Source organism: Baudoinia panamericana (genome assembly GCF_000338955.1).
Source record: "Baudoinia panamericana UAMH 10762 unplaced genomic scaffold BAUCOscaffold_5, whole genome shotgun sequence".
Classification (NCBI taxonomy): Eukaryota; Fungi; Ascomycota; class Dothideomycetes; order Mycosphaerellales; family Teratosphaeriaceae; genus Baudoinia; species Baudoinia panamericana.
The window spans coordinates 1,346,368-1,372,491 of record NW_006911261.1 but is presented as its reverse complement, the minus strand read 5'-3'; the positions used below and the strand labels follow the sequence as shown (position 1 = coordinate 1,372,491).

At 54.6% G+C, this 26,124-nt stretch overlaps 10 protein-coding genes across 10 annotated transcripts; 4 read left to right on the top strand and 6 right to left on the bottom strand.

Annotated features, from left to right (window-relative positions):
- Nucleotides 1-870: 870 nt before the first annotated feature.
- On the bottom strand, nucleotides 871-1,176 carry BAUCODRAFT_69158 (uncharacterized protein; the record flags this gene model as incomplete). Its single annotated transcript, XM_007677307.1, has 1 exon — nucleotides 871-1,176. A coding segment is annotated over one exon (306 nt), but the record flags the coding sequence as incomplete, so codon positions are not given.
- A 2,241-nt stretch (nucleotides 1,177-3,417) lies between these two features.
- Nucleotides 3,418-5,329, bottom strand: BAUCODRAFT_456784 (uncharacterized protein). Its single transcript, XM_007677694.1, has one exon. The coding sequence runs from the start codon at nucleotides 4,895-4,897 to the stop codon at nucleotides 3,500-3,502; it is 1,398 nt and encodes a 465-aa protein (XP_007675884.1). The 5' UTR covers nucleotides 4,898-5,329; the 3' UTR covers nucleotides 3,418-3,499.
- A 2,741-nt stretch (nucleotides 5,330-8,070) lies between these two features.
- On the bottom strand, nucleotides 8,071-10,359 carry BAUCODRAFT_122004 (uncharacterized protein; the record flags this gene model as incomplete). The annotated part of the gene is made up of 3 exons (XM_007677693.1): nucleotides 8,071-8,605; nucleotides 8,825-9,847; nucleotides 9,923-10,359. 3 exons carry the CDS (start codon nucleotides 10,357-10,359, stop codon nucleotides 8,071-8,073), a joined length of 1,995 nt encoding a protein of 664 aa, XP_007675883.1.
- A 1,450-nt stretch (nucleotides 10,360-11,809) lies between these two features.
- On the top strand, nucleotides 11,810-13,676 carry BAUCODRAFT_33280 (uncharacterized protein). Its single transcript, XM_007677099.1, has 4 exons — nucleotides 11,810-12,137; nucleotides 12,213-12,434; nucleotides 12,744-13,079; nucleotides 13,128-13,676. Exons 1-4 carry the CDS (start codon nucleotides 12,088-12,090, stop codon nucleotides 13,480-13,482), a joined length of 963 nt encoding a protein of 320 aa, XP_007675289.1. The 5' UTR covers nucleotides 11,810-12,087; the 3' UTR covers nucleotides 13,483-13,676.
- A 388-nt stretch (nucleotides 13,677-14,064) lies between these two features.
- Nucleotides 14,065-15,626, top strand: BAUCODRAFT_33279 (uncharacterized protein). The gene is made up of 6 exons (XM_007677098.1): nucleotides 14,065-14,244; nucleotides 14,419-14,486; nucleotides 14,546-14,573; nucleotides 14,699-14,896; nucleotides 14,964-15,098; nucleotides 15,179-15,626. Exons 2-6 carry the CDS (start codon nucleotides 14,419-14,421, stop codon nucleotides 15,326-15,328), a joined length of 579 nt encoding a protein of 192 aa, XP_007675288.1. The 5' UTR covers nucleotides 14,065-14,244; the 3' UTR covers nucleotides 15,329-15,626.
- A 1,524-nt stretch (nucleotides 15,627-17,150) lies between these two features.
- BAUCODRAFT_53222 (uncharacterized protein) lies at nucleotides 17,151-17,665 on the top strand (the record flags this gene model as incomplete). The annotated part of the gene is made up of 2 exons (XM_007677180.1): nucleotides 17,151-17,269; nucleotides 17,320-17,665. Coding segments are annotated over 2 exons (465 nt in total), but the record flags the coding sequence as incomplete, so codon positions are not given.
- Nucleotides 17,666-18,559: 894 nt separating this feature from the next.
- On the bottom strand, nucleotides 18,560-19,486 carry BAUCODRAFT_68328 (uncharacterized protein; the record flags this gene model as incomplete). The annotated part of the gene is made up of 1 exon (XM_007677236.1): nucleotides 18,560-19,486. One exon carries the CDS (start codon nucleotides 19,484-19,486, stop codon nucleotides 18,560-18,562), a length of 927 nt encoding a protein of 308 aa, XP_007675426.1.
- A 447-nt stretch (nucleotides 19,487-19,933) lies between these two features.
- BAUCODRAFT_50672 (uncharacterized protein) lies at nucleotides 19,934-20,458 on the top strand (the record flags this gene model as incomplete). Its single annotated transcript, XM_007677163.1, has 2 exons — nucleotides 19,934-20,175; nucleotides 20,242-20,458. Coding segments are annotated over 2 exons (459 nt in total), but the record flags the coding sequence as incomplete, so codon positions are not given.
- A 267-nt stretch (nucleotides 20,459-20,725) lies between these two features.
- BAUCODRAFT_147625 (uncharacterized protein) lies at nucleotides 20,726-24,079 on the bottom strand (the record flags this gene model as incomplete). Its single annotated transcript, XM_007677692.1, has 1 exon — nucleotides 20,726-24,079. The coding sequence occupies one exon, from the start codon at nucleotides 24,077-24,079 to the stop codon at nucleotides 20,726-20,728; it is 3,354 nt and encodes a 1,117-aa protein (XP_007675882.1).
- A 570-nt stretch (nucleotides 24,080-24,649) lies between these two features.
- Nucleotides 24,650-26,065, bottom strand: BAUCODRAFT_456343 (uncharacterized protein). The gene is made up of 3 exons (XM_007677691.1): nucleotides 25,745-26,065; nucleotides 24,962-25,516; nucleotides 24,650-24,905 (listed from the first exon to the last, which is right to left on the bottom strand). The coding sequence occupies exons 1-3, from the start codon at nucleotides 25,820-25,822 to the stop codon at nucleotides 24,813-24,815; spliced, it is 726 nt and encodes a 241-aa protein (XP_007675881.1). The 5' UTR covers nucleotides 25,823-26,065; the 3' UTR covers nucleotides 24,650-24,812.
- Between the last annotated feature and the right edge of the window lie 59 nt (nucleotides 26,066-26,124).

Here is a 26,124-nt window from a genome sequence, read left to right as displayed (position 1 = left end):
CCAAACGAACGTGTGAAGGTGTAGATCAGATATGGTAGGCGAGGAGGAAGTGGCAGAGTCCTACTGTCGGCAGAAGGATGCCTTCCTCTTCGTGCAATAGGGCTGGCGTGTATGGGTCCGAGACCACTTCCTTATGCTTGCGCCATTCAATTTCGGGTTGACATTTAACGCTCCCCATTGGCGTCTTAGCCGACGGAAGTGGCAACATGGCCGAACGATTCTGACTTTCAAGTAGCAGATAATACTCATGTTATGGTCTTCTGCACGCCTGGTCCCACGACTTGGCCTCCACGAACAACGATCTTGCACGCTTACACTGCTGACTCTCGGCTGAAGACGGTCGCTTACCACGCGTGGTGATTCGTTGTCGTGGCGCAAGCCGAATACGAGCTTGCCGCCAGCAGCCAAGCTAACCCCATTCCAGGCTGTTACGAAGCCTTTCCTTCTCCGTTCTGGGCATCGGCTATCCGTACGTGGACAGGCTGAACACATTGAAAGATAGGCCAGTTCGACGGTGAAGGCAGTTCTTCATCAAGCGATCGCATCGTTAACAGGAGGTCGAGGAACCTCATTTCGGAATTTGAGTATGTTTTTTCATTGGCATGTTCAGCGTTCCGTGTACCTAGAAGTTCCATCCCAATATGGACATCGAACGCACAGCTACAAAAGCCTATCTAGGTAGACTCGAGCGTGGTAAGCGAAGCCAAGCATCCGTCACAAGTCTATCAGAATCACAATGCACCCGGCAAACCCTTCCATTCCCACCGGACACCCCAATGCCTTTTGGTTAGGACATCCCATCATATTCACATCATCAGATCCCGAGCCAAGCCAAGCCAAGCCAGCAATCAATACCGACCAGGCTAGGGCTTAATTGTTGAACCACCAGTTGACGTTGTGAACACGTCCATCTCCACTCGGCGCAACAGCCTCAAACAACGTCGGGCTTAAATCAATGCTCGCACCATCGCATCCACCACAGGTGTCGACGATCTTGGCCTGGTTCAGGGTGCCGTTAAAGGAGATGGTGATGTACTGACCGCAGAGCGGGTTGAGGTTGGGGTTGATGCCGTTGTTCATCATGCCGTGCGGGATGGCGACGATGGCGTCGCTGTCCGTGTTCGTCCAACCGCAGGAGCCGAGACCGACATCGTAGTGCGTGATGTCGCCCGTATAGACGGTGCCGGCGGCGGAGACGGTGTTGGAGGCGGAGGTGGTGGTCGTGGTGGTTGCGGCGGAGGTTGAGGTGGAGAGGGCGGCGGAGGAGGTTGTGGTTGGGGCGACGTAGACGGAGGTGGAAGAGCTGGTGGTCGGGGCGACGTAGACCGAGCTGGATGAGCTGGTGGTCGGCGCAACGTAGACGGAGCTGGAGGTGCTGGAGGTGGTCGGCGCAACGTAAACCGAGCTGGAAGAACTGGTCGTAGGCGCAACGTAGACAGAGCTGGACGTGCTCGTGGTCGGCGCAACGTAGACAGAGCTGCTGGAGCTGCTCGATGTCGACGGAATCTCAACCGAAGTGCTGGTCGGCGCAACGAAAATCGAAGTGCTCGTCGGCTCAGCACTGCTGGCAGAGGGCGAGAAGGAGCGGAAATGGTAGTTGTTGTTCTCCACGGTCGCCGTGGTCGTCGGATCGCTCTGGCCCGGGTACACCCACACGGTGGTAGTTACCGGGACGGTGACAACAACGTCCTCAATCTCGGTGACCCAGACAAGGTCGCGCTTGGCCATCGGCACAGCCGCGACGGCAGCAATGAGCGCGCCGGAAACGGCGAAGACGTTCTTGGCGTACATTCTGGCTAGAAATGCGCAAATGATACTCTTGATTCGTAAAGTTTCGTTCGTAAGTATGCAGGCTTTTTTCGTCCGCGAGTTAGTGACAGTAACGAATCGGCTAGCGATTCTGGTTATTCACGTCTGGTGAGTTGGTTGGACAAGTGAGTGAATGAGAGTCTTTCAAAGATTCTCTTGAAATGAGTGAACGACGTGAGGGAGTAAAGGATTGTGAGCGGACAGCGTCAAGCGTGTCAACAAAGTAATGAGGTTCGTAACAAGAGAGGAAGCAAGACGAAGGTCGAAGGTAAGGAGTGGGTGAAATACTCTCCCAACCTTCTCCACTCCTGCCCAGCGCAGCGCAACGACGGATGTGCAAACGTTCCTTGGAGACAACTCCAGCGCACCGATTCGCCGACGAACCCACAGGGTGAGCATGGCATCGCTTTCGGTGCTAGGGAGCTAGTTTCTCGTCTGGCGGAGTCGTGCCTGGCGGTAAGCAGGGGCACACCCCTGGCAACGTGCGTGGTGTCGCAGACGATGGGTGGTGCACCAATCATGGTAGTTCAGCGCTACTCCGCATCGCAGCCTTATGCGAGGCTAGGATTTCCGTCCTGCAGTAGGCTTCCGACAAACGGACAGTCGCTGCAATCGATCGTCGGCTTTTCTTCTGCGCAGCGCACAACACCCGTTGAGAAGCTACTGGCTTTGCGAGTTCTGGTAGCTTTGTGCAGCAGCTTTCTGCCGATGCGAAGGAGTTGACAACAGATGTGGCGGGAGGCTCCGCTCTTGCCCCGACAGCGCCACAACGAACCACCGTTATGCCAGTCTCATTGAAGGCTAGACTCCACGCGGCATGGGCTTTCCGGCTGTCTGTCCACGATTCTCATTGGCGACTCTGTCCAGGAACTGGCTTTGGCGCGCTCGGTCAAACGCTCTCTCTGCGAGTTCGTTCAGAGGTTGGTTTCTCACAACGGTCTCTCTGCAGCTGTAAAGCTAGAAAGGATCACACGATGTGCAAGTTCAATGACCGCACGTTATCGTCATTTAAGGGCGCGCTCGCAGTGGTGTATTGTTGCTGATCGAGAGTTAGATGTCTTGGTGTATGTCTCGGATGTGCTTTTCGATCAATGATGATGTTACGAGAGAAGATCTGCACGTCGGAAATTGCACTGGACTAGACTCATCGAGCAGCCGGCTGGAGTGACCATCTTTTAGAGCCTGAGGCTTGTTTCTTAACTTGTCTCATGTCGAATCGTGAATCTCAGACATCATGTCAACAGCTAATTGTGGCTGGGCAAGCTACACTCGATACTATACTCGGCAGAATGCTACATCTTGGGGTTATGCGGAAATGCCATGACAATGTTGTGCATTGCAACAACGCTTCGCTTCTCATTGTGTTGTCCTGGTATTGTCTGGACCCATACCACCTGCCAGGAAACGGCGAAAGAGGGCAAGCTTCTGTCTGTTGCCATGAGGACGTTGTCGCAATCGTCGGCGGCTCAGGAAATGCCGAGTCTCCATCTCCGCCTTCAAGCGTTGCGCCCCTGAACCGCCCTTGAGATACTGGCTGACCCTCCTCACTTGGGCTGCCGGCGAGTACCGCAGCCTGACGAAGAGTCGAAGCGTTCACCTTCCGCTGTAGTTGGCGGCATAGGGACGGGTCGGAGGTGCCTAGTGTATCTGAATAATGGTGTTGCCCTGTGACTCGTAAGGAACTCTGCGCTCACTCGCCACTCAACGCCTTCTTGACCGCCTCGATTTGCTCCATTACCGCACTCCTGCTCGTGCCTCCCTTAGCGGACCTCATCTCGACACTTTTCTGATAGTCAAACACCTCCATAACGTTCTTCTCGAACCTTCTGTCCACACCCTGCAGCTCCTCGAAGCTCAGTTGATCCATAGGCTTGCCTTGCTTCTCCGCCAGCGCAACGACTTGCCCGGAGATGTGGTGCGTTTCCCGAAACGGCACACCCTTCCTCACCAAATAGTCTGCTAGATCCGTGGCGAGCATGTCCGGCGTGAGCGACTTCAGCATATTCTCGGGCAAGATTGTCAGGGTGGAGAGGACGCCGGTTGCGATCTGTAGACTGTCGCCGACGGTCTTGACGTGGTCCAGTAACGGCTCCACGGACTCCTGCAGGTCCTTGTTGTAAGTGGACGGAATTCCCTTGACACTCATCATCAACCCTGCCATCTGCCCAAACACTCTTCCGCTCTTGCCACGCAGGAGTTCGAGCGAATCAGGGTTCTTTTTCTGCGGCATCAGACTGGAGCCGGTAGAGTAAGCATCCGCAAGCTTCACAAAACTGAACTCGCCGGAAGAGTAGATGATGAGATCCTCAGCCCAGCGCGACATATGCATCATCAGCATCGAGCCCCATTGCAATGTCTCCACGACGAAGTCTCGATCAGCGACACCAGCGAGAGAGTTCATAATAAGACCGTCGAACCCTAGTTCCTTGGCCATTGCGTCTCGATCAATGTTGAAGGGGTTGCCTGCCAGCGCGCCGCAACCCAGCGGCGACCGGTTCACACGAGCCTTCAGCTCTCGAAGTCTCTGCAGGTCTGAGGCGAAGAAAGAAGCGTACATTAATATCCAGTGACTCCATCGTATCGGTTGCGCTCGCTGCAAATGGGTATAACCTGGCATCACCGCCTCGACCTCCTTCTCCGCTCTCGCAGCCATGACCTTCAAGAGGTCTACGAGGAACCCTTCCAACTTCTCCAGCTGATCCTGTAGCCATAACCGCATGTCCGTCGCGACCTGATCGTTCCTGCTTCGGCCGGTGTGCAATTTGCCAGCAATATCCTTGCCAATGATCTCGCCCAATCTACGCTCGTTTGCTGTATGGATGTCCTCGTCTACACCAGGCTTGATATCGAACGTGCCGTCTGCCCACTCTTTCCGAACAGCATTGAGTCCTCGCTCGATCTCCGAGAACTCATGCTCAGTCAGGATGCCAGTCTTGACGTTGGCACGGGCATAAGCTATACTACCACGAACGTCCTGGTCGTAGAAAACTCGATCGAAGTAGATCGACTCATTGTATTGGGTCATAATGGGATCCAAGCTGCCTGTGAAGCGGCCACCCCATAGCTTGGTATTGCCATTGGCAGTCATGATCTCAGACAGAATAGAGTAAAAGCTGACACCACGTTATCACGCCCTATGTCTACGTTACCAACGGATATATGCGAGCGCGACAAGAAAAGTTCGACTTCACGAGAAAACGCGAGCTTATCGATTAGATAGGCGACTGATAGGAGCCTTCTAAGATGATCTGCCGGGCCGAGGCGTACCTGTTGATCTTCGCCTCTACTGAGCTACTTCGAAATGTGCCGGATCTTGAATGTTGTTCTTACACGTCTAGAATACTATCTTGAATGGTGACGCTGATAATTAATGGGTGTTATATGTAGCGTCACGTGATGGGCACGAAGAATTTATACCACCGCCGCCTCGTTGCGGACTCCGCAGCGAAAGCGTGCTGGATCTGTTACAAGCCTTCATCTACAGTCCTGATCACACCGGAGCAGGACGACTGGTTCCATATCTGTGCGGGTCACTTACAGGACTCAAAGTTTGCTACTGCCAAAGATGCGGAGTCTCTAGCTGAGAAGAAGCGCAAAGAGGAGCTGGACAAGGAGATTGAAGCGGTTAAGAAGGAATTTGAGGAGAAGATGCGAAAGAAGATGGCTCGACGGAAGCAGAAGGAGTACGAGAGAGACGGCAAGACCGAGAAGAAGAAGGACAAGGACGAGAAGCAAGAGGACGAGGAAGAACTAAAGGAGAAAGAGGCTAAACTCAAGGACTTGGAAAGCAAAAAGGAACCGTCAAAGGCGCAGGTCGAAGGTCCGAGGATTTTCGAGCTGCAGAAGAGCTTCTGGCAAATGCGCGTGCAAAGGAAGCGAGACGCCGAGGCGGCCAGGCGGAGTCGTGAAAGGTTCAAGCAGCAGGGTTTGTTTCCAAGTGTACCCGGCGGCGATGTGGCGTGATTGCATCAATACCAAAAACGAGCGAGCTGTCCATGGCAAACTAGTGCTGAAGTGCTCTACTTACTCTCGATCATTAACTTGCTCCGTCCGCGCAGTATTGACGGAAAGGGATGCAGCCATACGTCGGGAGAAAACTGCTAACATGGGGTTTGCATGGTATGAATGGCGCTTGCGCAGCTCAGACGAAGGGTGGCTTTCCGACCGTTGACCTCATTCAGGCAACAGTGGCAAGGCCAGGGTTCTGCGAGCGACATGCAGCACTTCGCTAGGATGTAACGTACCCTGTGCCATCACCGCCGTTGCTCGGATGATGGTCGATTAGTTGTGTTGGCATGCAATACAACCTTGCGTTTAGCTGCGCATGCAGGGCACCACAAGGAAGGTGCGTCGCTCGCCCTTGCCTTTTTGATACAGCTACGACGGATATCCCTGACCCTCGCATCAGTCAACGTCACAAATAGTTGACGTAACATCGCAGTGTGCATTGTCGACCAGCATTGTCGTCCGCTCGTGATCATTGATCGCGGAACATCAATGAGCAGTGAATCGCAACGATAGGACGCCACAACACAAGCCCCCTGCTACTGGTCAGCACCTTCATTGCACCGCAGCATAACTGGGCTACCGCCGCTCTCCCCAGATCACACTATGATCAACGGCGGGTAAGGCGATCCGGCCCAAGCGTTAGAGTGCTGACCGGCTCCAGCGGCTAGCGGCGGTGATAACCGCCAAGCAGTGACTGCATGCTGCCAGCACAGTTGTACACTGCTGTTTCTCGGCTGTAACGTTGGATTGACGCTTGTCTGGGACGCTGCGCTCGAACCCTGATAGTGTCGACGGTGTCGCAAGAAGGTGTCTTAGATGTGGTGGACCTGGTAATCACGATCTGCTACAGAGTTCAGTATGTCGGATAGCTTCCCAAGACTGTCCTCGGGCTGAGCATTCACCGTTTCTGCTGCACTTCCTTCATCACGGAGAACGCTCTTGTTACGGCCAAATGCAAGAGCTTCATACGGAATTGTCCGCTTTCGTCTTTGCCAGTCAACGAGAGCTGTCATGGCATTAATGCCAATCGGTCCGAGGCGTGCGACAGAAGCATCGACAGTGCTGGCTCCGGCAATGGCACGCCTGACGCGGAGTCTCATGGGCTAGCAATCTACTTGCGATCGTCACATATGCATCCGGTGATCAAACTTCGTGCATAGCCTGGAAACGAATTGTGAGACTCTGACACGCGCCGTCTGTGTCGCACTTCACAATGGCCGCCTACTGAGGATGTAGCCACTAGACGGTTGTCACGATTCTGCAGGTGGATTTTACAAGTGCACGACGGAGCGATTCATTATGGTCTATAACCCCGCTGTATTTCTCGAACATGCTCCAGGACTTCAAACTCCAGGCTCAACCACGCATATGGGTTCCCGCCAGGTGCCTCTTCCGAGTGTAGATTACACTACGACATCGAGCACTGTTGTGTAGACAAGGGTGGGGTGGATCCTGAAGACAAGAAGTGACACTTCTCACTATGTTTGCCGTACAATGCCAACCCATCACGTGATGGAGACCACAAGTTCAGTAGGATAAATGTACCTGCCGCAAATCACTTAGTGGCCAGACATGTGCGTGCGCTCGTTCCGAGCGATGTCTGGTGGATGGAAATCAAGAAGAAACACAAGGCTTGGGAGCGTCTTATGCTAGTGTGGCGGCGTCGGCGCCACAGCTAAGAAGAATGGAGGATTAAGGTGCTGACGCGCTTCATGCAGTCATACTCATCACGGGCGGTAATTTCGCGTAACAGAGAGTTACCAGCGTGTGGCCTGCATGATCTAGCTCGCAGTAAGATGTGCCCTGGGAGAGAATACCCGCAAGCGACGTCTTAAGTGAGGTGAAGTTCTCTAGTGCAACAGGCAAAGGGAGCACCCGCTACACCATATTGATACTGCTCCAATCTGCGTGGCGCGGAAAATATGAGCCAAGAGTTCATTACTAGCTTGCGGAGCATGCTGCATGCAGCTCCGATACATAGGCTAATGCAAGCTTCAACACGCCAGTGACCATGTGGTTACACGGCGCACAAGATACTGAACGCCTGCCAATGCGTGGTATAGCGCAACGCTGGGATGCGACACTTTTCCGCCGCCCAAATGGTAGATTGAATAAAGTCATGATCGTCGTTACTGTGCGCTTGGGCCTAATGAGTCTGCCGCTCATGCTTGTTGCTCGGCAGTCGCTGAGCTCAGTTCTGCTCGAATTCTAGACACAACGACTGCCGATCAGTGCTGCACTGTCGGTAGCCAGCTAGCTGTCCATGGGAGTCTCCGCCAGTGTATTGCGACTGCTGCGAGGGTTCATGCCGAGGCCACTGGTTGCAACCATAAGCGCAGGCGGAGCTTGACTGCCAAATCCATCCACTGTAACTGGACTGGCCCGCTTCTCCGGCGGAGGCTCGTCTTGCATACATGCATTCTCTAGCTGGTTTGTCCACTTTCCACTGGTCCCGACGTGGCTATGTTTCAAATGCTGCCTGAAGTGATCGGCCCTGAAGAATTTCTTGGCTTGGTTGCACTCTTGAAATTTGTGCTTGTGGCTGAGATGTTCAGCCCGGATGTCCCATTGGGGTGGATTAGAGAACTCGTCGCCACAGTAGCCACACGTGTCGGTACCACTGCTGTTCTGCGACGGGTGGAATGCTGCTTCTGGTCCGGAAAGCGCGGCACAGCACCAAGAGTGGCGCCGCAGGTGGAGTGAATTCTGGTGGCGCTCGGCTTCGTTCTTGTTCTTAAAGCGGTTTGGACAGTAAGCGCATGTGTATTGTTTCTCGGCTTCGTGCAGCCTGCATGTCGTGTCAGTAAGGCTGCGTCACGTGCTTATGGATGTTTCACATGGGGCGGTTGGTGATGAATTTGCGGGGCAAGATGTAACTTCCGCGCCAGTAGATCGACTCTGCCTCTCCAACCGATACAAGTGCGAGGGTTTGCAAGGGAAGGAGGAGGTATGATGACGGCAGATAGCGCGGACTCATGCAGATGATGCGCCTTGGGTGCTCACATACCTTAGCTCCTCTTGGTTGTCGAACTTCTTGGGTTTCTTCGGACAGCACTCACACATGAACCCGGCGGGTAGTTGTGTCAGACTGCCTGTACGTGAGTGGCTCATGCTGTCACTCGGCGATGTGCGCCCATCACCTTGAGTGCTCTCTGACACAGTCCGTTGATGCGTGGTGGGGGTCGGTTTGGCGCTAGCGGTAGCGTAAGGCGTCCCGAGCCGAAAACCAGGGTCCGCGGGTGGTGACACGGGATTGGGTGAGAGGCGGTCTGACGAGCCGTAGCTTGTCGCGCTGCTTGGTATGCTTGCTAGCCCAAGCGACGAGCCAAGCGAGCCTTGTCTTGGCCCGTGAGAAGAAGCAGAAGACACCGAAGAGTGGTTCGGGTGGAAGCGTGAGACGGGTGAGTCGCGATTCGGGAGTTGCTGTATTGAACGCCGGTGGTAAAGGTCATTCTGGCCAGAAGCACTGCTCACGGACGACCGCTCTCCCCGTTCGCCTTCGCGCGGTGATGATGGCGCACGCCGCTTCGTACCTGCTCGTGAATCCATATCGTCCGATCCAGACGGACTCCGGTCGTGAATGTTCAGGCTCATCATGGGTGCATCTTCCATGAGCTCCTCGTTAAGGAACATGGACTGGTCGATGCTATTTCGGTGTGACACGCTGTCGTCGAATGCAAGGCTGCCATGGCGTGATATCGAGGGGCGGCCATTCTCGTAGGCACCCTGCTCCGCCCAGAAAGTGTTGGAGCCCGGAGAAACAGCGGCCGAGGAGGGCCACCTTGAGCCTACTGGCGAACCCACAGAGAGTGATGGTGCTTGTCGTCCATCAGGGAGAGAAAGAGGTCTGAGAATGCTGTTGCGCCGGTCATGGGCCGCTTGAGCGATCTGAGCCGCTTCCGCGCCGGAGTAAGAAACTGAGGACCGTTTTGGTGTGTTTGGGCCGCCGATGCGGCTAAGTAATCGTTTGTCATAGTCATTAGAGGAAGCGTCCAGCGTTCGCCGTTCTAGTTGCCGCTCGCTCTGTAAGCTGGAATACATATCAATATCCCATTCCGTCATCGACCACGGCGGCGCGTGTTCTATCGCGCATGGTAATGCATACCTATAGTTCGGAGATGGCCTGTCCTCGTCGCTCGGTATCATACCCTCGTCGATCATGTCAACATCGCGACCTGCCGTCACCGTGGATATAGAGCTCCCTCTCCGCGCTTGGCCGCCTGTTGCAGTCACACTGCCGTCTTTCTCCCTCTCTTGTCTGTACAATCCCATCCCTTCGCCTAGTAAACTTGATCCAGGCTTCACCACGGCTGGTCGGCCAAAATCCGAATCGTCAGGGTTGTTGCCCCATTGCCAGCCCGGGTCGTGTCCAGAGGCGATGTCTGGGATGTAACTCGGGGGTGGCAAGGGTGGGGGCACATGTTCTTGAGCTCCAGGTATTCCCATAGGGCAGGCAGAGGCTGAGCCGAGAGCGGAACAGTACGACGGAGGGCTGGAATACTGACGGTGTTGAGAGATCCTGATAGCGGGGGTCGATGTCATTATCCCAATCGGTACAGCGACGTTGTCGAGTTATGAGGAGGTACGGCGCGTCACAAGCTCCGCTCAGGTAACGAGAAGGCACTTGCCTCAAGCGTCAAGAAGAGGCGAGCCCTACAAACCAGCGCTTATGCTCGAGCAGTCAGCCCGTTTACGAACAGGGTATTGACATCGAGTAGTAGCCAGGATCAACTAAGCTGAGGCTGCTCGGTTAAGTCACATGCGAAGAGGTGGCTCGAAAGTGATTGGGTCTTGTAAGCGCTAAACTCTCACAGCAAGTCCTCGAAAGGATGGGCTGCCTGCCGCATACAGCGCCACAGAGGTCTGCCGGGCATCCTCTTGGCTCGAGGAAAACAGAGCCTAGCCGCAATGGCTGTGCGCAGGATGCCGACCCTGAGCAAGCACTGTGCAAGGATGTCGGGCCGCAACCCGTCTAGTGATCCACACTTCGCAGGCCTGCCTTGACGGGCGGGCATTAACTTGTCCCCGCACAGTTTCTCGATTGCCGTCATTGCTAGACACGCAGTATCGACCACCAGCTTGCAGAGCGGATGCAAGAGAGCCAATTACCGATAAACGAGGACATTGAATGCCGCTGGGGAAGGAATGGATTCGATGGGACTCCCGTCGACCGACAAGCCGACAAGGCTACCTATTAGACTTTGAGGGAGAGAGGAATTCGAAAGGCTACTCTTGGCGCCAATCAGCCAAAGCTGATCCAGAGCTTGCTAAATAAGCCTGCGGCGCATTCACGCCGATGCTGCACGGAGTACATAGATATGGATTGTCACACCGCATGGAAGTGCCTCGTAAACAGCGCATGTGTTGTCATTGTTGTTCATCAATGGCTTGAAGAAGCCACCGGTTTGTCGCTGCCACATCTCGAAAGCCCCTCGTGTTCCTTTAAAGGCAAATGAAGATGATTAGCTAATTGGTACTCGTCTGACTATGCATCCTACCATTTATCAGCTCGCTCGTTAGTTTAGACCTCGTGGCTAGACTTGCTTCGGGAGCAGTAGACGCCGGTAGTCGCCACGAGCGGGCCTAACAACGTTTACTAGCCAAGTCTAACAGGGCATTCCAGCCCACTTATCCGGCAGTCCTTCATCAATTGAGAGCTTCCGAGGGAAGCCCGTGAAGCGGGAAAATCATTCATATCGTGACTTCGTCAATTATTGCGTTCCACTTACGTCCACAAGATCGAAGTGTTCCTCATTGCCACCGACAAGGAAGCGAAGAGGTTGGGGAGTGGTAGGTCATGCCCAATGCTTGCTTCTGAATAACGTTGACCGGCGATCCGGCCCCACAAGGGATCCACAGTTGTTGCTCCAGCCAGCACGGGGCAGAGTCGTGGAGCTGGCCGAGCTGCCATTCGTACGCGAGGACGAAGCTTGGATGCACTGCTTGTGCCGCGAAGCTCAGGTGTTGGCGTCGAAAGTCATCGCCGCAATCCTTAGAATCGCGACCTTGCGAATGCTGGCGGCAAGAACGCTCGTATGCTCATGCGACAGCCCTAGTGTGAGCACAGTACCCAGCATCATGCGCATATCACCTGATGCGAGCCAAAGCGAACAGGAGCCGAGCGTGGAACGCAGTTGCATAGACTTTGGCTGGCTGCGGAGCAAGCCGTGCCGAGCGTACTGTACCTCGGCCTGCCTTTTCGCAGCACTATCGTGGCAAGTGAACCAGTGACACCATCTACCTCGCCGAACACGCTGAACTAAAAAGCACATGGCGCTCCTCGACAAGATCCCTGGCGAGCTGAGCATATACATTGGCGGGTTCGTCCGACACCCATGCACAACATGCTGGCCCCGAGCGTCTGGCCTAGACTTCGATGGCTAACGACTGGCAAGCCTTTTCACGGTTCGACGCCGAGTCGCTCTTGAGGCGTCTGGGATCACACACATACTGTCGGTCCTGAAGTTACCTTTGGACCAGCGGCTCTTTGAGGGTTTCACTCACAAGGTTGTCGAAGTCGACGATGTCGATGACGAAAATCTGCTCGAGCACTTTCCTGCATGTATTCGGTTCATCCGGGATGCAGTTGGTTCGGGAGGAGGTGTGCTTGTCCATTGGTAAGTGTTTGTGCCACTTTCTCAAACACTGCACCCTAGAAAGATCCTTTTCGCGGCCATCACTGGCATTCGCTCCAGCCTATACCAGGATCATCGTCGCAAGCATCCTGTTGGTGGTGGCGTCAACAACAATAGCGCTGTTGCTATCTCTCACATTAGAACGTGGATTGGTCGATCTTCGGCGATTCGGAGAACATGCAAGGATAGGTGCAAAGTCTTTGAGGCTAGCAAAGAAGCAGCCGTATTGTGTCTACCTGTGTCGCTTGTGGCGTAAAACACCCAGAATAGCAAACATGCTGACTGTGCAAGTGCGATGGGGAAGTCCCGCTCGGCGACTGTAGTCTGTGCCTTCCTAATACAGAAGTACGGTATCACACCAGATGAGGCACTGGCGCAGATTCGCGAGGCTCGTCCGCTGTGTGAGCCTAACGACGGCTTCTGGCAACAGCTAAAGCTGTATCATCAGATGAAGGCACCCAATGATGTAGAGTCCACGCCTACGTACCAGCGCTGGCTCTACCAGAGGGAGATCGAACTCAGCCGGGCTTGCGGCCAAGCGCCTGAGGCCGAGAAGATACGCTTCGAAGATGAGCATGCCGTAGACGGCACACCGACCGACTTCGAGCTGAGGTGCAGGAAGTGCAGGTATGTGAGGATGTTCTTAATCCTCAAACGCCGGCTTACCATCCGCAGGCGCTCACTCGCTACCTCACAGTATTTGGTTGAGCATCAGTCAAGGCCAACCAATGCATTATTGACGTCGTGTGCACACTACTTCCTGGATCCGTTATCTTGGATGCGGCTAGAGCTTGAGCAGGCCAAGCTAGATGGCCGGCTCGAATGTCCTAAATGCAAGACCAATGTCGGCAAATATGCATGGCAAGGTATGCAATGCAGTTGCGGCGAGTGGGTAGTGCCTGCCATTACCTTGGCCAAAGGGAGGGTCGATGAGGTCAAAGTGAAGACGGAGTCTGGCACTAGCATGGGCATACGAATGCCACCGCCAGCGAACGGGAGGCGATTAGCAGGCGGCCAAGAGCATCTGTGAGCATTGCACACACATTTGCAATGGGCGCTCGAAATATCGGAGTCTGGCCGCCTTCGACAGGCGAAGCGAAACAATCTCCTCGATAGACGTTCTCGCGAAGAAACTAGAGACAACACTGTCGTTAAGCTTTCAAAGCTCCTGCCTTCAAGTTCTTCGTAGCTATAACCGTCAGAAAGCGCGTTCGCGAACCACTCTGTTTTATGTCCTCTGTGAATAATCTCAAAAGACGGAGACTGCCTACGGCTCTGTACGCTGCGAGATCGAACAGGGTCCGAACGCTGTCCGTATCGTCGGCGATGGGCCCGTTGAGCATGAGTGTGGCAGGGCAGCCCACTTAAGAAAGCGATTCTCAGCCTTACGTTTCAGCTGGACAGGGGCAAGCGGCAAGCTCTAGACTTAGCCTAGGCAGCAACAAGTAGGGAACGGTGCCAGCTTTATCAAACGCACCCCGACCTCGTGGTCAAAGCTATGGGACGTTCCCACGGTTTTGGCCTTGTAGCATGCCCAGGGTATTCCGTAGCGAAGTACATGTAGAGTGGAGATGTAATGAGAAGCTTCATAAGGGCGGGATCGCCAAGGCCGCTCGAGCTCATCCGTCCTTCAGCTCAGCTGTGTCCTCTGTGTATACAACAATCGTTTCGTAGCATAGTCAAGCAAACTCCGCACAGCAATCAAGCAGGCGGACCCATATAGCCACCTCAGACCTGATCCACTTCGTTGAGTGAGTGTACTCAGCCACAAGGAAAGAGCAATCCAACCGGGGTAAGTCAGCAGCTTCAACGGAGACTGCCGAACCTCACCCTTCTTCCAAGCCTTCCATAGCAACGCAATCTGCTCTTCATCCACGTCCAACTATCACCTGCTGTCAACACACTCTCTGCACACGCTTGGACGCCGGTATCACACGTCTTGGAGAGTCATTGACGCGTTGCGCAGATGGCGGAGATCCGTCGCAAGCTGGTCATTGTCGGTGACGGTGCCTGCGGAAAGACCTGTCTACTCATGTACGTTCATATCGTAATGTCCAATGCCGCGCAAGGGAGAATGCTGATGGTGTTGCCAGTGTCTTCTCGAAGGGTACTTTCCCAGAGGTACGTGTATTGCCAGCATTCCCAAAGACTTAAGTGCCGCGTCACCCCACCGATAAGCCTACACAGAGCCGACAGAAGCGCGCAAGCGGCTACGAAACGAGCGGGACTGACGTTGCTGTACTCAGGTCTACGTGCCGACCGTGTTCGAGAACTACGTCGCAGACGTTGAGGTGGATGGCAAACATGTCGAACTAGCGCTATGGGATACGGCAGGTCAAGAGGACTACGATCGCCTCCGACCATTGTCCTACCCGGACTCACACGTCATCCTCATCTGCTTTGCCATCGACTCGCCGGACTCGCTTGATAACGTGCAAGAGAAGGTAGGACACATGTCACGTGCTTGCAGCTTGGGTTGACTGATGCTGATCTGCCGCGCGTGTCTTACAGTGGATCTCTGAAGTGCTGCACTTTTGCCAAGGTCTCCCAATCATACTCGTTGGCTGCAAGAAGGACTTGAGATATGACCCGAAGACGATTGAGGAGCTGCACAAGACTTCGCAGAAGCCGGTGACGCCAGAGCAGGTACGCTTGGAAATGATACGCGGCACTTTACACAGGCGCCTGCGGTCATACTGGAGACTGACTCTTACCGTTTTGTCTAGGCTGAGGACGTTCGCAAGAAGATCGGCGCTCAGAAGTACCTCGAATGCTCCGCCAAGACTAACGAGGGTGTCCGCGAGGTCTTCGAGCACGCCACCCGCGCTGCGCTGCTCACGAGGAAGAAGGAAAAGAAGAAGTGCATGATCCTGTAAATTATCACATACCCAGCACCACCGTACAATCGAGCAAGCAAAGCATCCCAGTCATCTCGACATACCACCAACACCATACCCCGATCATTGCGCGAAGCGAGAGATGCGAAGGCATGCAGTCATTCTCTGGAGGCACGGCAAGGTGGCAGTGGTGGAGTACTACTGTAGAAGTGTACACGGGGCACGGGTAGAGACGAGGGTCGGGGTGTGAATCAACGTCTCTGCCAGGTCTTGCTCACCGACGCTTACTACTTTTTATGGCAATACCGACGGCGTTATATGGTTTCTTTTGACTGCATTTGGAGACGAGGCCAGGTTGCAGGCACACGAATGTACTACTTCTATACCGCTATTTGCTGTGCCGCGAGGCGTTCGTCGTGTCATGCTGGCCATTACTGTCCATCTCATCACATGCTAGACATGCAATACTCGAAGCACCTAATGCGATGTCCCGATCCTGAGACCTTCGTGCTGCGGCATGACCTGCAAGGAGTGACCAAGTTTGGCGGCTTAGGAAACACGCTGACACGGGACACGCGTGCGAGGGTAAGCATTTGATCGTTGTCCGCATCCTGCTGCGTACACAGTGGCGTCTGGCTACATGATGAAGCACAGCCCTCGTTATTGTGCAAGTGTCCACGCATCCTGATGCCATGAGATGGCCAAGTCAGTCAAGGCGGGTGTCAAGAAAGTCATATGGTCGAGCCTCTCAACTTCAGTACCCACCTGCTGCTGCTTACCTGATGCCTGCCATCCTACCTGCATAACAAAGATGCAGGCATTCTGCGCAGGGCTGATTCTCTTTACTGTGGCGGGGCTCGAGGCCCTTATTGCGCGCCGCGGCACCCGCTTGATGACCCACCACGTCACGGATGTTTGAGGAACCTTTTTTTACCATTCACACTGTATTCTAAGGCTCCTACCGTTTCAACGTTCACGTTCACACTCTCGGCCGGACGGGTCCAGCCTAGTCATACCGGAAGAAACGGCGCACAAATTCTTTCTCTCTGTAATTGCTCAAGGACTGTTGAGCACACGACACCCTCCATCGACATCTCCCGCGGACGCCGCCGCCACCACTTACGGGACTTTCGCTCTACGACTGCCAAAATGTACTTGTTAGGTCAAGGCTATCGACGTTCAAGATGGATCTACTCTCAGTAGACGTTAGCAGGGTCTGAGAGTGCTGTTGGTATGTCTCAAGGCTTGCGCACGTGCTCATGGCGCACAAAGTCGCACATGGCAGTGTGAAGTAATGTTAACCGTATTAACAGCTCGTAGCAACTTCGTCGCGTCTCTGTGACGAGTTCTGTGATCGCGCCCGCAGTCGCCGCGTTGTTGGCGGTTCCTCTACAGTCGCGCGCAAAGCACTCGCTACAGAGTGCTGGGTAGACCCAGCGTGTTACCTTGAAGGCAGTAAAGGCATATAGATATGCCACACTTTCCGGGCAACTGCAACATCGGTTTGAAAGATCATACTGTTCTTGTCTCTTCAGCGCCGACTAAGAAGTGGGAGTCGATGGCGACGAACGGAGCCGGGCAACTTATCACCACCGTCTCGCTACCCATGGCTGACGAGAAGACTGACGTCAGCTGCAATGAGATTGTGGTTGGCGAAGTGAACGGGGAGAGTGTGCGGGAAGTCAGGGTGCCGGATGCGATGGAAGGAGGTATCTTCTTCCCTACCGCGGCGCCTAGCGCTCTTGGTCGTCGAGTGCATCTCTGACAGCGATTAGTGGAGTATACCTCACGACCACCATCGCCACCGTCGACGGGTGCAGCCACTCCCACGCTTCGTCATCAGCCTTGCCCACCGCGGCTCAGGTCGCTGATTCCGCCACCGAACTTCGGCGCCACCAAGGATGGTAACCTATATCGAAGCGCTTTCCCTCAGGACCGCAACATCGATTTCCTGAGATCACTGAAATTCCGGAATGTTCTGTAGGTTATTGCAAGCTCACCTCTGAGTATGCAAGCTGACCGAGCTGCAGCTGCCTGGTTGACACGGAGCCTTCAGAGGCCTACAGTCGCTGGATTGGCGATGACGGCATCAAGCGCCTCCGTGTCGACATTGCACCCAACAAAGATGGCAGAGTCAGCACAACATGGGACTCACTTTGCGCAGCGCTACTCCTCGTCATGGACAGCGCCAACTACCCAATGTACATCCACTGCAACCAGGGCAGGCACCGGACCGGCTGCGTCCTTGCATGTCTCCGCAAGATACAGCGCTGGCCTATTGAGGACATTCTTGCCGAGTACGAAGCGTACGCCAACCCAAAGGTACGCACTGGCGACGTCGACCTGATCCGCGCCTTCGATCCAGAAGCGGTCTTCGATTACGCTAAGACACATGGCTACTTCGATGATCAGCCGTTCATGAGGCGAATGGATTCTACGATCACCGACATCGACACGCTAGCTGAGGCTTTGTCGGGCAAGCCTCCGTACTACGATGAGGTCGGCGACTTGTCTGCGCCATCAAATGCGAGCACCATCTCCGACGACGGCCTCGAAATGTCGTTGTCTATTACTGGTGCGCCCGTGCAGGCGGCGGACAATCATGAGACACTCTTGGACATCGACACCACTGCAGGGGCTGCAGTGGTCGATGGCGACCACATCCCATATGACGCTGAAGCCCATGCTCAAGCGACCGAGGCGTCGGACGGCATGACTGTGGATCCTGCTGTGGGTTCCGAAGAAGCCACGACCAGTGTTGTTGAGGTCGCAGAGGACGTCCTTACGCCACCTGCAACAGACTCTCCCATGAAAATACTTGGCGCCGCTTAGGCTGTGTGGAAAATAGCTTCTGGCTGCCGATGTCGGCCAGCTTATGAATGAATGTACGGCGGGTCAGACAGGACGCCAAAAGGGTTCGATATACATCGGAGGGATTACGATCGTTTTAGCGTTGGCGCTGGTGGCAATTGGATCGTTGAATTGCCATGAGGGACTTGGGTATGCTGCAAGAGTGCAGCACTGCCTGAACCGTAGTAGGGTCGCGTAGGCCTGCAAATGGCAAATGGCCACCTATACCATTCCAACATGCGCACTCGAACTTTGTGTCAAGCAACAATCTCCGTAGCAGAGCTACACTTGCTGATACTGTGGCCTTGACAATAGCTTGCGCTATCGAAGCGAGGTTGGGATTGGTGTCCTCTATTTGAGTTCTGACCACGCTCCATGTCACAGTAAACAATGTTGCGAGCTTAGCAGCGTCTGCCGCTGTCACCGCTCTGCACCGGGTACGCCCTGCACTCTACCCAGCGCCTTCGCCTGTTCTGCCGCAATCACCGCTCCAATCCTCGCCAGCTGTTCCTCCGTCAACTCCTTCTTCAACTCCGCCTGCTTCTGCTGCTGTCGCATCGCCGCCAGCTCCTGCAAAGGCGTCCGCATACCCTTCATCAACTCCCGCCGCTTCTCCACCTTTGCATCCTCCAACTCCAGCTTCTCTATATACTCCCGATCGTGCCGCTTCCTGAACTTGGAGTACTTGCCCCTCAGTTCGTCTAATACCGTCTCCGGCATAGGGTGATACAATAAGATAGGCCGGAATGTCTGCTCCTCCACATTGATGCGGAGGGTATCGTACGGATGGTCAACATCTTCCTCCTGCAACTTCTCCGGCCACGGTATGACGGTGTTGGTTCCCGGTATCACTCGTCCCACGTTCTTGATCCGAATCAGACGATCTATCATCACATCTCTTGGTATACCAGTTTCAGGGTCAGGAAGTGGATACACCAACCGTACATCCTCGATCGGAATATTCCTACTGACGGGTTGGACAGTATCGCTCGACAGGTTTTGCTCTCTGGTAAGGTACTCCGGCACAACCACGTCGACAACGTTGACCCCTTTGATCTTGACGCTGTTGGACTCCTTGCTGTATTGCGTCACAGACCCAATCTTGCCCTTCTCCCGCCCTCGAATCACGGCTACTCGGTCGCCTTCGACGATGAGAGAGCGCTTGACTTGGTGCTTATTGGGTAGTTCTGCCATGTTCAGGTTTTGTATTCCCAAGGCCCCGTAACCGGTGGCATTCTCGCCGGCGTCCCGCCGAGGTGCTAGTGCGCCCGTGTCCCAGTCGACCTGGCGGTTGATTCGCGCCTGTCTGATGCTCTCACCGTACACTTTCACCAGTCGGTTCCGCATTTGCGAGCGCTCCCATTCCTTCGCGGCATGCTGGTGTTGTTTGTCTTTTCCATGCTGCCGGGCGCGCACTCGGTTTGCGCGAGCCACACGTTGGACGAGCTTCTGCATCGCCGAAGGAGAATGAGTCGAGCGCAATGTTCAAGATAGTGTTGCTGGGTACATAGACATGCACATGCCCGAGCAATCTGCTACTGCGGAGCGGAGAACAAAGTAGTGGGACGGAAGCTGGCCCTCGCTCTCCCGATCTCCAAACGTTCATTCACTTCATCTCCATTGCCAAGTCTGCCAAGCGTACACTATTGTTTGTATCTATCATTAGCCTTGTGAAATCAGTCTACACAAGACAGCTTCTCTGGAGACATGACTGGAGACAACGAGCAGCGTCCTCTTCTCCCCTCGCTACCATCCTCCCACCATCACTCATCCGACACGACAACACTATCCGTAGCCCGGCGGGAGACCAAACGCTATCTCACTTCCAAAATCGGCCATTACTCAGTCTTAGCTCTAGTATCTGTAGACATCGGCTCCATCTTCGCCGACCTTATCCTTCAATTGCTCACCTGCGAAGGCCGCATTCCACCACGCGATGGCGAACACGGCCAAGAAGTCCTCAGCATCCTGAGCCTCGTTTTCTCGTGTCTATTCATGGTCGAGTTGTTGGCTAGTATTTGGGCATTCGGATGGCAGTCAGTCGCTTCCAGTCTTCGCTATGGAATTGTATGTAAATTGCAGCGCACTGATCGAGCGTTCAGATACTTTCATTCCGCTTTCCACTGCTTCGATGCTACCGTCATCGTGGTTGGCTTCACCATCGATGTTGCACTCAAAGGCGTGCTCGAGGAAGTAGGCTCGCTAGTCGTAGTGTTGCGGTTATGGCGTGTCTTCAAGATCATTGAGGAACTCAGTGCCGGCGCTGAGGAGCAAATGGAACCCTTGCTCGAGCGCATCGAGGATTTAGAGAAACAGAATCTGCAGTACAGAAACGACCTTGAGCAGATGAGGATGGCACAACGATGATGCGTTGTGACTCGATGAGAAGCTAACTAGCTGTACTGTCTCCATTAGCGTCTGAATGTCGACCGATACCTGCTTGGTCAAGCGTTCGATCAGTTCTCTTACGCTTACAGGTGCTTTCGAGAGCTTCGCACCGTATCGTCCGACAGCGATCGTACAAGTCGACCTACAAGTGACGAGGTCCACCGATGAGCCAACCCTTCGGCAGCACCCAGAAACTTTTCAGTTGCAGCCGGTGGGATACAGACCTCTCCCTCGCGATAGCTTTCCGCCCGCCTTGACCGCGACGTCCCGAAAACACAGTCTTTTATCTTCAACAACCGCGACAACGTTCTTGGGCAGACTGAACAACTCTTCCAGCGTGTCGCACGCCCGTATGTTCGTGTCCAGGCCGGGCAAGCCGCTAACCTCTGCAGACCCGAACATGGTTTTGTCCATGTTCTTCAGCGGATTCGTTATGACAGCGCCCGCCAGCCCCTCGTCAGAGCCTATGTTACTAGCGAGCCTCGAGTACATCGCTGGCTTTCCGAACAACTGCTTCCGCGTCGGCCTCTTTTTGATCTCTTCCGTCTTCAAGGCGCGGAACTCGGGATCCCACTCTGGCCACTCTTCGCTGAGCGATAGCGCACTGTAGTCCTTCTCTTCAGGCTCAAGCTTCAACAGGTCGGCTAGTGATAGCACCCGGTATGATGCATTGCTGATAAAGGCATGCGCCGTCTTTACCTTCAGCTTCACCATCGTCGTCCTTGTCTTCACGGCGTTGCTGGGAGTGTGCGAAGCTTCTACCGGAATATCCGGAGTTTGGGACTCATCCTCCATGGATATGTGATTCATGGAACTCGTACCGTGGCCACGATCGTGTGCTTGTGTCTCTTCGTCGTAGCTCGTATTTGGCACGTTGTTCATGTCGATCCTATTAGCGTCAGCATTCGCGCCTCGCGCTGCAACGGCAGACTGCATTACTGCGGCTGGTGCGATGAAGGCTGAAGATGTCCTGCGGAAGATGTTGACAAGGGGCTCGTCGTCCGAGGCATTTGACAAATCAAATTGGTCAGCTCGAGCTTCTGCCAGCACCGGTAAGGCCATCGTTATTGGTGCATTTCTCTTGGAGCGCCTGGTCCTGAGAGGTTCCTCATCCGACGTGTCTGATGCATGTTGTTCATCACCTTCCACGACGGCTGTGTCATCAGCCATATCCGAAGCTTTGGTCGGTTGCGCCACTGTTTTGCCGCGTTTGCTATTGCCGCTTGCGGAGCCTGTAGGCGCTGTTTCGGAAGGCACGCTCTTGGGCTCAATGTTCGCCTTGTTAAGGCGAAGCTTCAGACTTGGCCGCTTCTCAGCCCCATTGGGTGTGCCTTTCAGGCGAGACTTCAGCTTGTCTTCGGACGCAATACGATTCGCCGTTTCCGTGGCAGCGTGGCGTCTTCGGCTGACAGCCTCTACTACGGAGCTTGCAGCAGCCCTGGCAGGCTTTTTTGGCGACGCCGAAGGCGGTGAAACAGGCTCTTTAAGCACAGGATCCCATCTTTCGTTCGTCGCCACCACATCCGCCCTGAGCGTGAAGAACGCACTCTTGCCGAACTTCGCACTATCAATATCCTCTCTGAACGACGACTTCAAGAAAAGATTCTTATTGTTCCCCGAATGTGCCGCCATCGTCATCGCTATGCCTTCCTCCCACTTCCCGGCTCGAGGTGTGTAGCCCTTGATGTTCTTCGCGACCCAGTGACACACACCGCGGGCTTGGAGACGATGATCGGGTGCCTCGCACATTGCAAGCTTGATGAGCCTCTCGTATGTGCCCAACGGTCGCTTTTGCCAATCACCCAGACCTGTACCACCAGTGTAGTTGCTCCGTTGGCGCTTCCATTGCATCTTCCGGTGGACTCTTGCAGTGCTGCCTGGTGCTGAGGGCGAGCGATCCTGCCTTGAAAGAACATCCGAGCCGCTGCTTGCCGGGGAAGGCGATTGCGGCGGATCCGAAACGACGTCACTATCCTCACCATCGCTATCCTCGCCATCGCACTGTTGGCAATTAAGTACTTCCGCTTCTTCGTTCCGCGCCGCAGGTCTTCGCTCTCCTGCAGGCCTTCGGGTCCAGAGATCAAGGTCATCCATGTCTACATCAACCTCGTCTATGCTATGACGTTCGACATCCCTTTCGCCATCATTATTGGTACAGTTAATGGCCTGTGAATCGGTGCTCGTAGGAGCTGAAGGGGTCGGGTCCGCTTGCGCAATGGGGGCTTCCGCCTCACCTAGGCCGCGCAGCGCTATCGAGTCCTTCAGTGCACCATGCGGACCAACAGCAGCATCCGTGCCGGCTGACCTAACAGGGCCTTGATTGGCATCTTGGCTTGGTGCAAGGAATGCTCCGATTGTCGGCATCGTTGTCTCAGGAGCGGCACCTGTCCCACGCGTGACTGCAGCACCGCTACTAGCATCCCATTCGGCTGGAGGCGATGCTTCGCTCACCACTTCCGTAATCAGCGAAATCTGATCTCCTTTACTCGACGCTTGCGCCATCTCGACACCATCCGCTGCAGTCACTACTTGCGATACTCTCGCAATTTGCTCGGTGGCTGTTTCCGGCTGAACAGCAGCTGCCTCGTTGGCCTTCCTCTTGCATCTCGAGCAGAATTTGTGATTGTTCAGTATCTTGGTGTCGCAATCACTGGTAGCACAGTGAACAATCCTTGTCGGCCTCGAGCGCTTTGCCATCGGCTGTGCCGTGACTCCTTTCGGCTCCTTCTGCTCAGCCTGCACAACGCTGTCCACTGGCGAAGCAGATCCGGACTTCGCCAGCAGACCCGATTGCTGTTCGCCTGGTCGCGCACGTAGCTTCTGTCTCGGATCTGTTGACGCCACTGCTGGAGACACTGAGACTTCGTGACTGTCCAGGGCCTCCCGCGGCACTTCTGACGCAAGCGGTTGTTGGACTGGTGCCAATGCATGTCCCGATGGCACCGTCGCTGTGGCAATCAGTGTGGTGTCGCTTTCAGACATCTTCATACGAACCGTCTGTGACGACAATGCCCAGTCCGGGGGTGTCGTTACGCAACTGCCATTGACATTTTCGAGCTCCGATATATTATTGACGCCGGAAACCGAGTTCTGATCTTTCTCGGTCCGCCGGGCGACCTTTCTAGGGACAACAGTCTTCTTGAATGCCAGCGGAGCCGAGCCCTGGTCGACCGACTCGGTGAAGCTAGCCTCCACCAAATTTGCCATCTCGATGTCATGAGAGTCATCGAATTCAAGCGTTTGATGGCTAATTCGCTCCTCTTGTGGCCGTTCGAGTACCACACTATTCCTTGGCTTGCTGGTCGTTACTGGTTGGAAGGAGGCCTCAACAGGTCTTCGAACCGGGTCTCGAGCTTCGTCATCGTTACTATCCTCGATACGGTCGGCTTCGACTAGCACAGGACTTCGGTGCACGACAGCAGCCTCTTCCAACCTCTGCCGTTTCGCGGGTGGTTCGACGGTGTCTAAGGAGGCCGCTTCGGCGGAAATAGGCGTCGGGATCTCAATCTGCTTCCTGACACAGCGGCGGCACTGCCAGATCTCCCTAGGCATAGGACTATCGTGCAATGCTGGTCGGTGGCAGCGCTTATGGTATCGCCTAGGGCATGTCGAGCATGCAACCAAAGCTTCGATATGAACATTTGGAGCTTTCATGCACACATGACACTTGGAGCCCGTTGATCCTGATCGAGAAGAGGAATTGGTTCTGCCACTAATGCTTGAAGAGTCATCAAACTCGTGCCGTGAAGGTAGTCGAGCCGAAGGAGACTTAGCGCGTGGAGATCGTGCCGTATTCCATGCTGGTGCAAGAACACCAGTTGCTGGAACAGTCGGTTTCGTTGGCGCAACCCTGTCATCGGGCGGTGCTTCATAGATCGCAGTTGCCCCTTGAGGGGAACGCGAGACTGACCCATCTGCTTCCGGCACGGAGACTGAGTGCTGACCAATGGCGGCCACATCGTCTAAAGATATGTGGTTCGAGGAACCATGAAGTGCATTTTTGTAGGGAGGCTGTCCGTTGTGAAAAGCCTGCATCACGATCGTATATGAATTGAATAACTTGCTGCCGTTCTTCACTCCGAAGCACACATCTAACGAACGATGCCCTTCATTGGTGTCCGGGAACACAATGTAGTAGCCCAAATCGTCGACGCGCAGTTTGAATGGTTCGAACTTTCTAAGCAACCCACGAACATGTATCTCTGCTTGAGGCATTGGAGGCACAGCGTCGCTCGATACAAAGATGTGTGGTGCAGCGCGGACACTCGGTTCGACTGGGGGAAGGCTAGTTTTTCTTGGCAACCTCTTGGGGCCCATGGGGACGTTCTTGAGGCCGTTGAAGTCCTGCCGAGGCGGCTCCAGCGTTGAATGAGGCGTTCTGGTAAAGATCAATGGGCACGGAGAAGGAGGAGCTGCATTCTTTGGCGGACTGACCGCGTTCGAATTGTGACGAGGTGCCACCCAAACCTTGTTCGGGAAGCGCGGTCGACCGTCCATCAAGTCCGGAGACTCGTCAATCCCGTCGCTCACGCGATAGCGTTCGGAGTAGCTGTAAAGGGACGACAGTGACGGCCGTAAGCTGCGAGGTGATCTCATTTCCCTGTGGTCAAGGAGAGCAGAATCTCCGCGCCTGACCGGCGGTGGCGAGATAGATTCTCTGCCCCAGTGGTCGGAATCTTGCCTTGGTAGCAATGGTTGACGGTTGCTATTATGGTAACTAGATCTCTCAGGACTGTAGTGAGTGTAAGGTGCGTTACGGGCATCAGAATTGTCCCGCCGAAAGGTTCGATCAAGCCGATCGACCACCCGGTTACGGTCTGGAGAGCTTGATAGCACGCCATCCTCTTCAAGGCGACGCTTTCTTAGTCTGACATGGGCCCAAGTACCGAAACGATCAGTGTTGGTTGGACGAAGCCCGATCTCAGCGCTTTTCGGTGGGAGCCATTCCATGTCACCACCATGAACCATTCCTGGTGATGCCGAGGGAGTCTGTTTGACGGTTAGCACTTCGGTGTGACGGCACAGCTCAACAGACAAGCGCTTAACAGGACGCAATATCAGATCTTTTCAGTCATTCAATGGGGTCGTCATTCCGGACCAACAGGTTGCGTGCCGACATGGGGCCGTAACCGTCATAAGTCTTCTTGTCTGCCCTTTTACCATGATTACATCACGCAAAGTGAAGACGGAAGTAAGTGGTGAAAACCATTCACGTACCGTTGCTGCTGCATTGCGTGTTCCAACATTCGCCGGAGAGTAGTTGGACATATCTGGGCGGCTCTGGTCCGAGCCCATCACCCGGGTTGGCCGATCGCAGTATTAGTAGTCTGGCGAAACAACCTACGAATGGTCTCCCGTTTCGGCAAGGATGATGCTCGATCGGAAGCAGCTGTCGAGCAATGAGACAGGAGTATGTTGACTCAAACGCACAAGACATGCAAACAAGCCAACGCAATATGTAGAACACTTTGCAGGCATGGGACCTTCGTAGTCGTACAATACCGGTGGCGCTGCATAACGTATTGCATCGAATTGTCGAGGTCCGTTTGAAGGCAGGCACGTCGCCTCGGGGCGCGTCGAGCTGTTAAGCTTCTCGC

Bases quoted from the DNA above. Each gene is read 5' to 3' on its own strand.
- BAUCODRAFT_456343 (XM_007677691.1), bottom strand. From the start codon at position 25,822: ATGGGCTCGGACCAGAGCCGCCCAGATATGTCCAACTACTCTCCGGCG. The intron at 25,517-25,744 runs GTACGTGAATGG...ACCGTCAAACAG, and splicing joins CACGCAATGCAGCAGCAACG to ACTCCCTCGGCATCACCAGG. The intron at 24,906-24,961 runs GTCAGTCCGCCA...GATCTTTACCAG, and splicing joins CTCGTCACAATTCGAACGCG to AACGCCTCATTCAACGCTGG.
- BAUCODRAFT_33279 (XM_007677098.1), top strand. From the start codon at position 14,419: ATGGCGGAGATCCGTCGCAAGCTGGTCATTGTCGGTGACGGTGCCTGC. The intron at 14,574-14,698 runs GTACGTGTATTG...TGCTGTACTCAG, and splicing joins CGAAGGGTACTTTCCCAGAG to GTCTACGTGCCGACCGTGTT. The intron at 14,897-14,963 runs GTAGGACACATG...CGTGTCTTACAG, and splicing joins TTGATAACGTGCAAGAGAAG to TGGATCTCTGAAGTGCTGCA.
- BAUCODRAFT_33280 (XM_007677099.1), top strand. From the start codon at position 12,088: ATGGCGCTCCTCGACAAGATCCCTGGCGAGCTGAGCATATACATTGGC. The intron at 12,435-12,743 runs GTAAGTGTTTGT...TGACTGTGCAAG, and splicing joins GGAGGTGTGCTTGTCCATTG to TGCGATGGGGAAGTCCCGCT. The intron at 13,080-13,127 runs GTATGTGAGGAT...TACCATCCGCAG, and splicing joins CTGAGGTGCAGGAAGTGCAG to GCGCTCACTCGCTACCTCAC.
- BAUCODRAFT_456784 (XM_007677694.1), bottom strand. From the start codon at position 4,897: ATGACTGCCAATGGCAATACCAAGCTATGGGGTGGCCGCTTCACAGGC.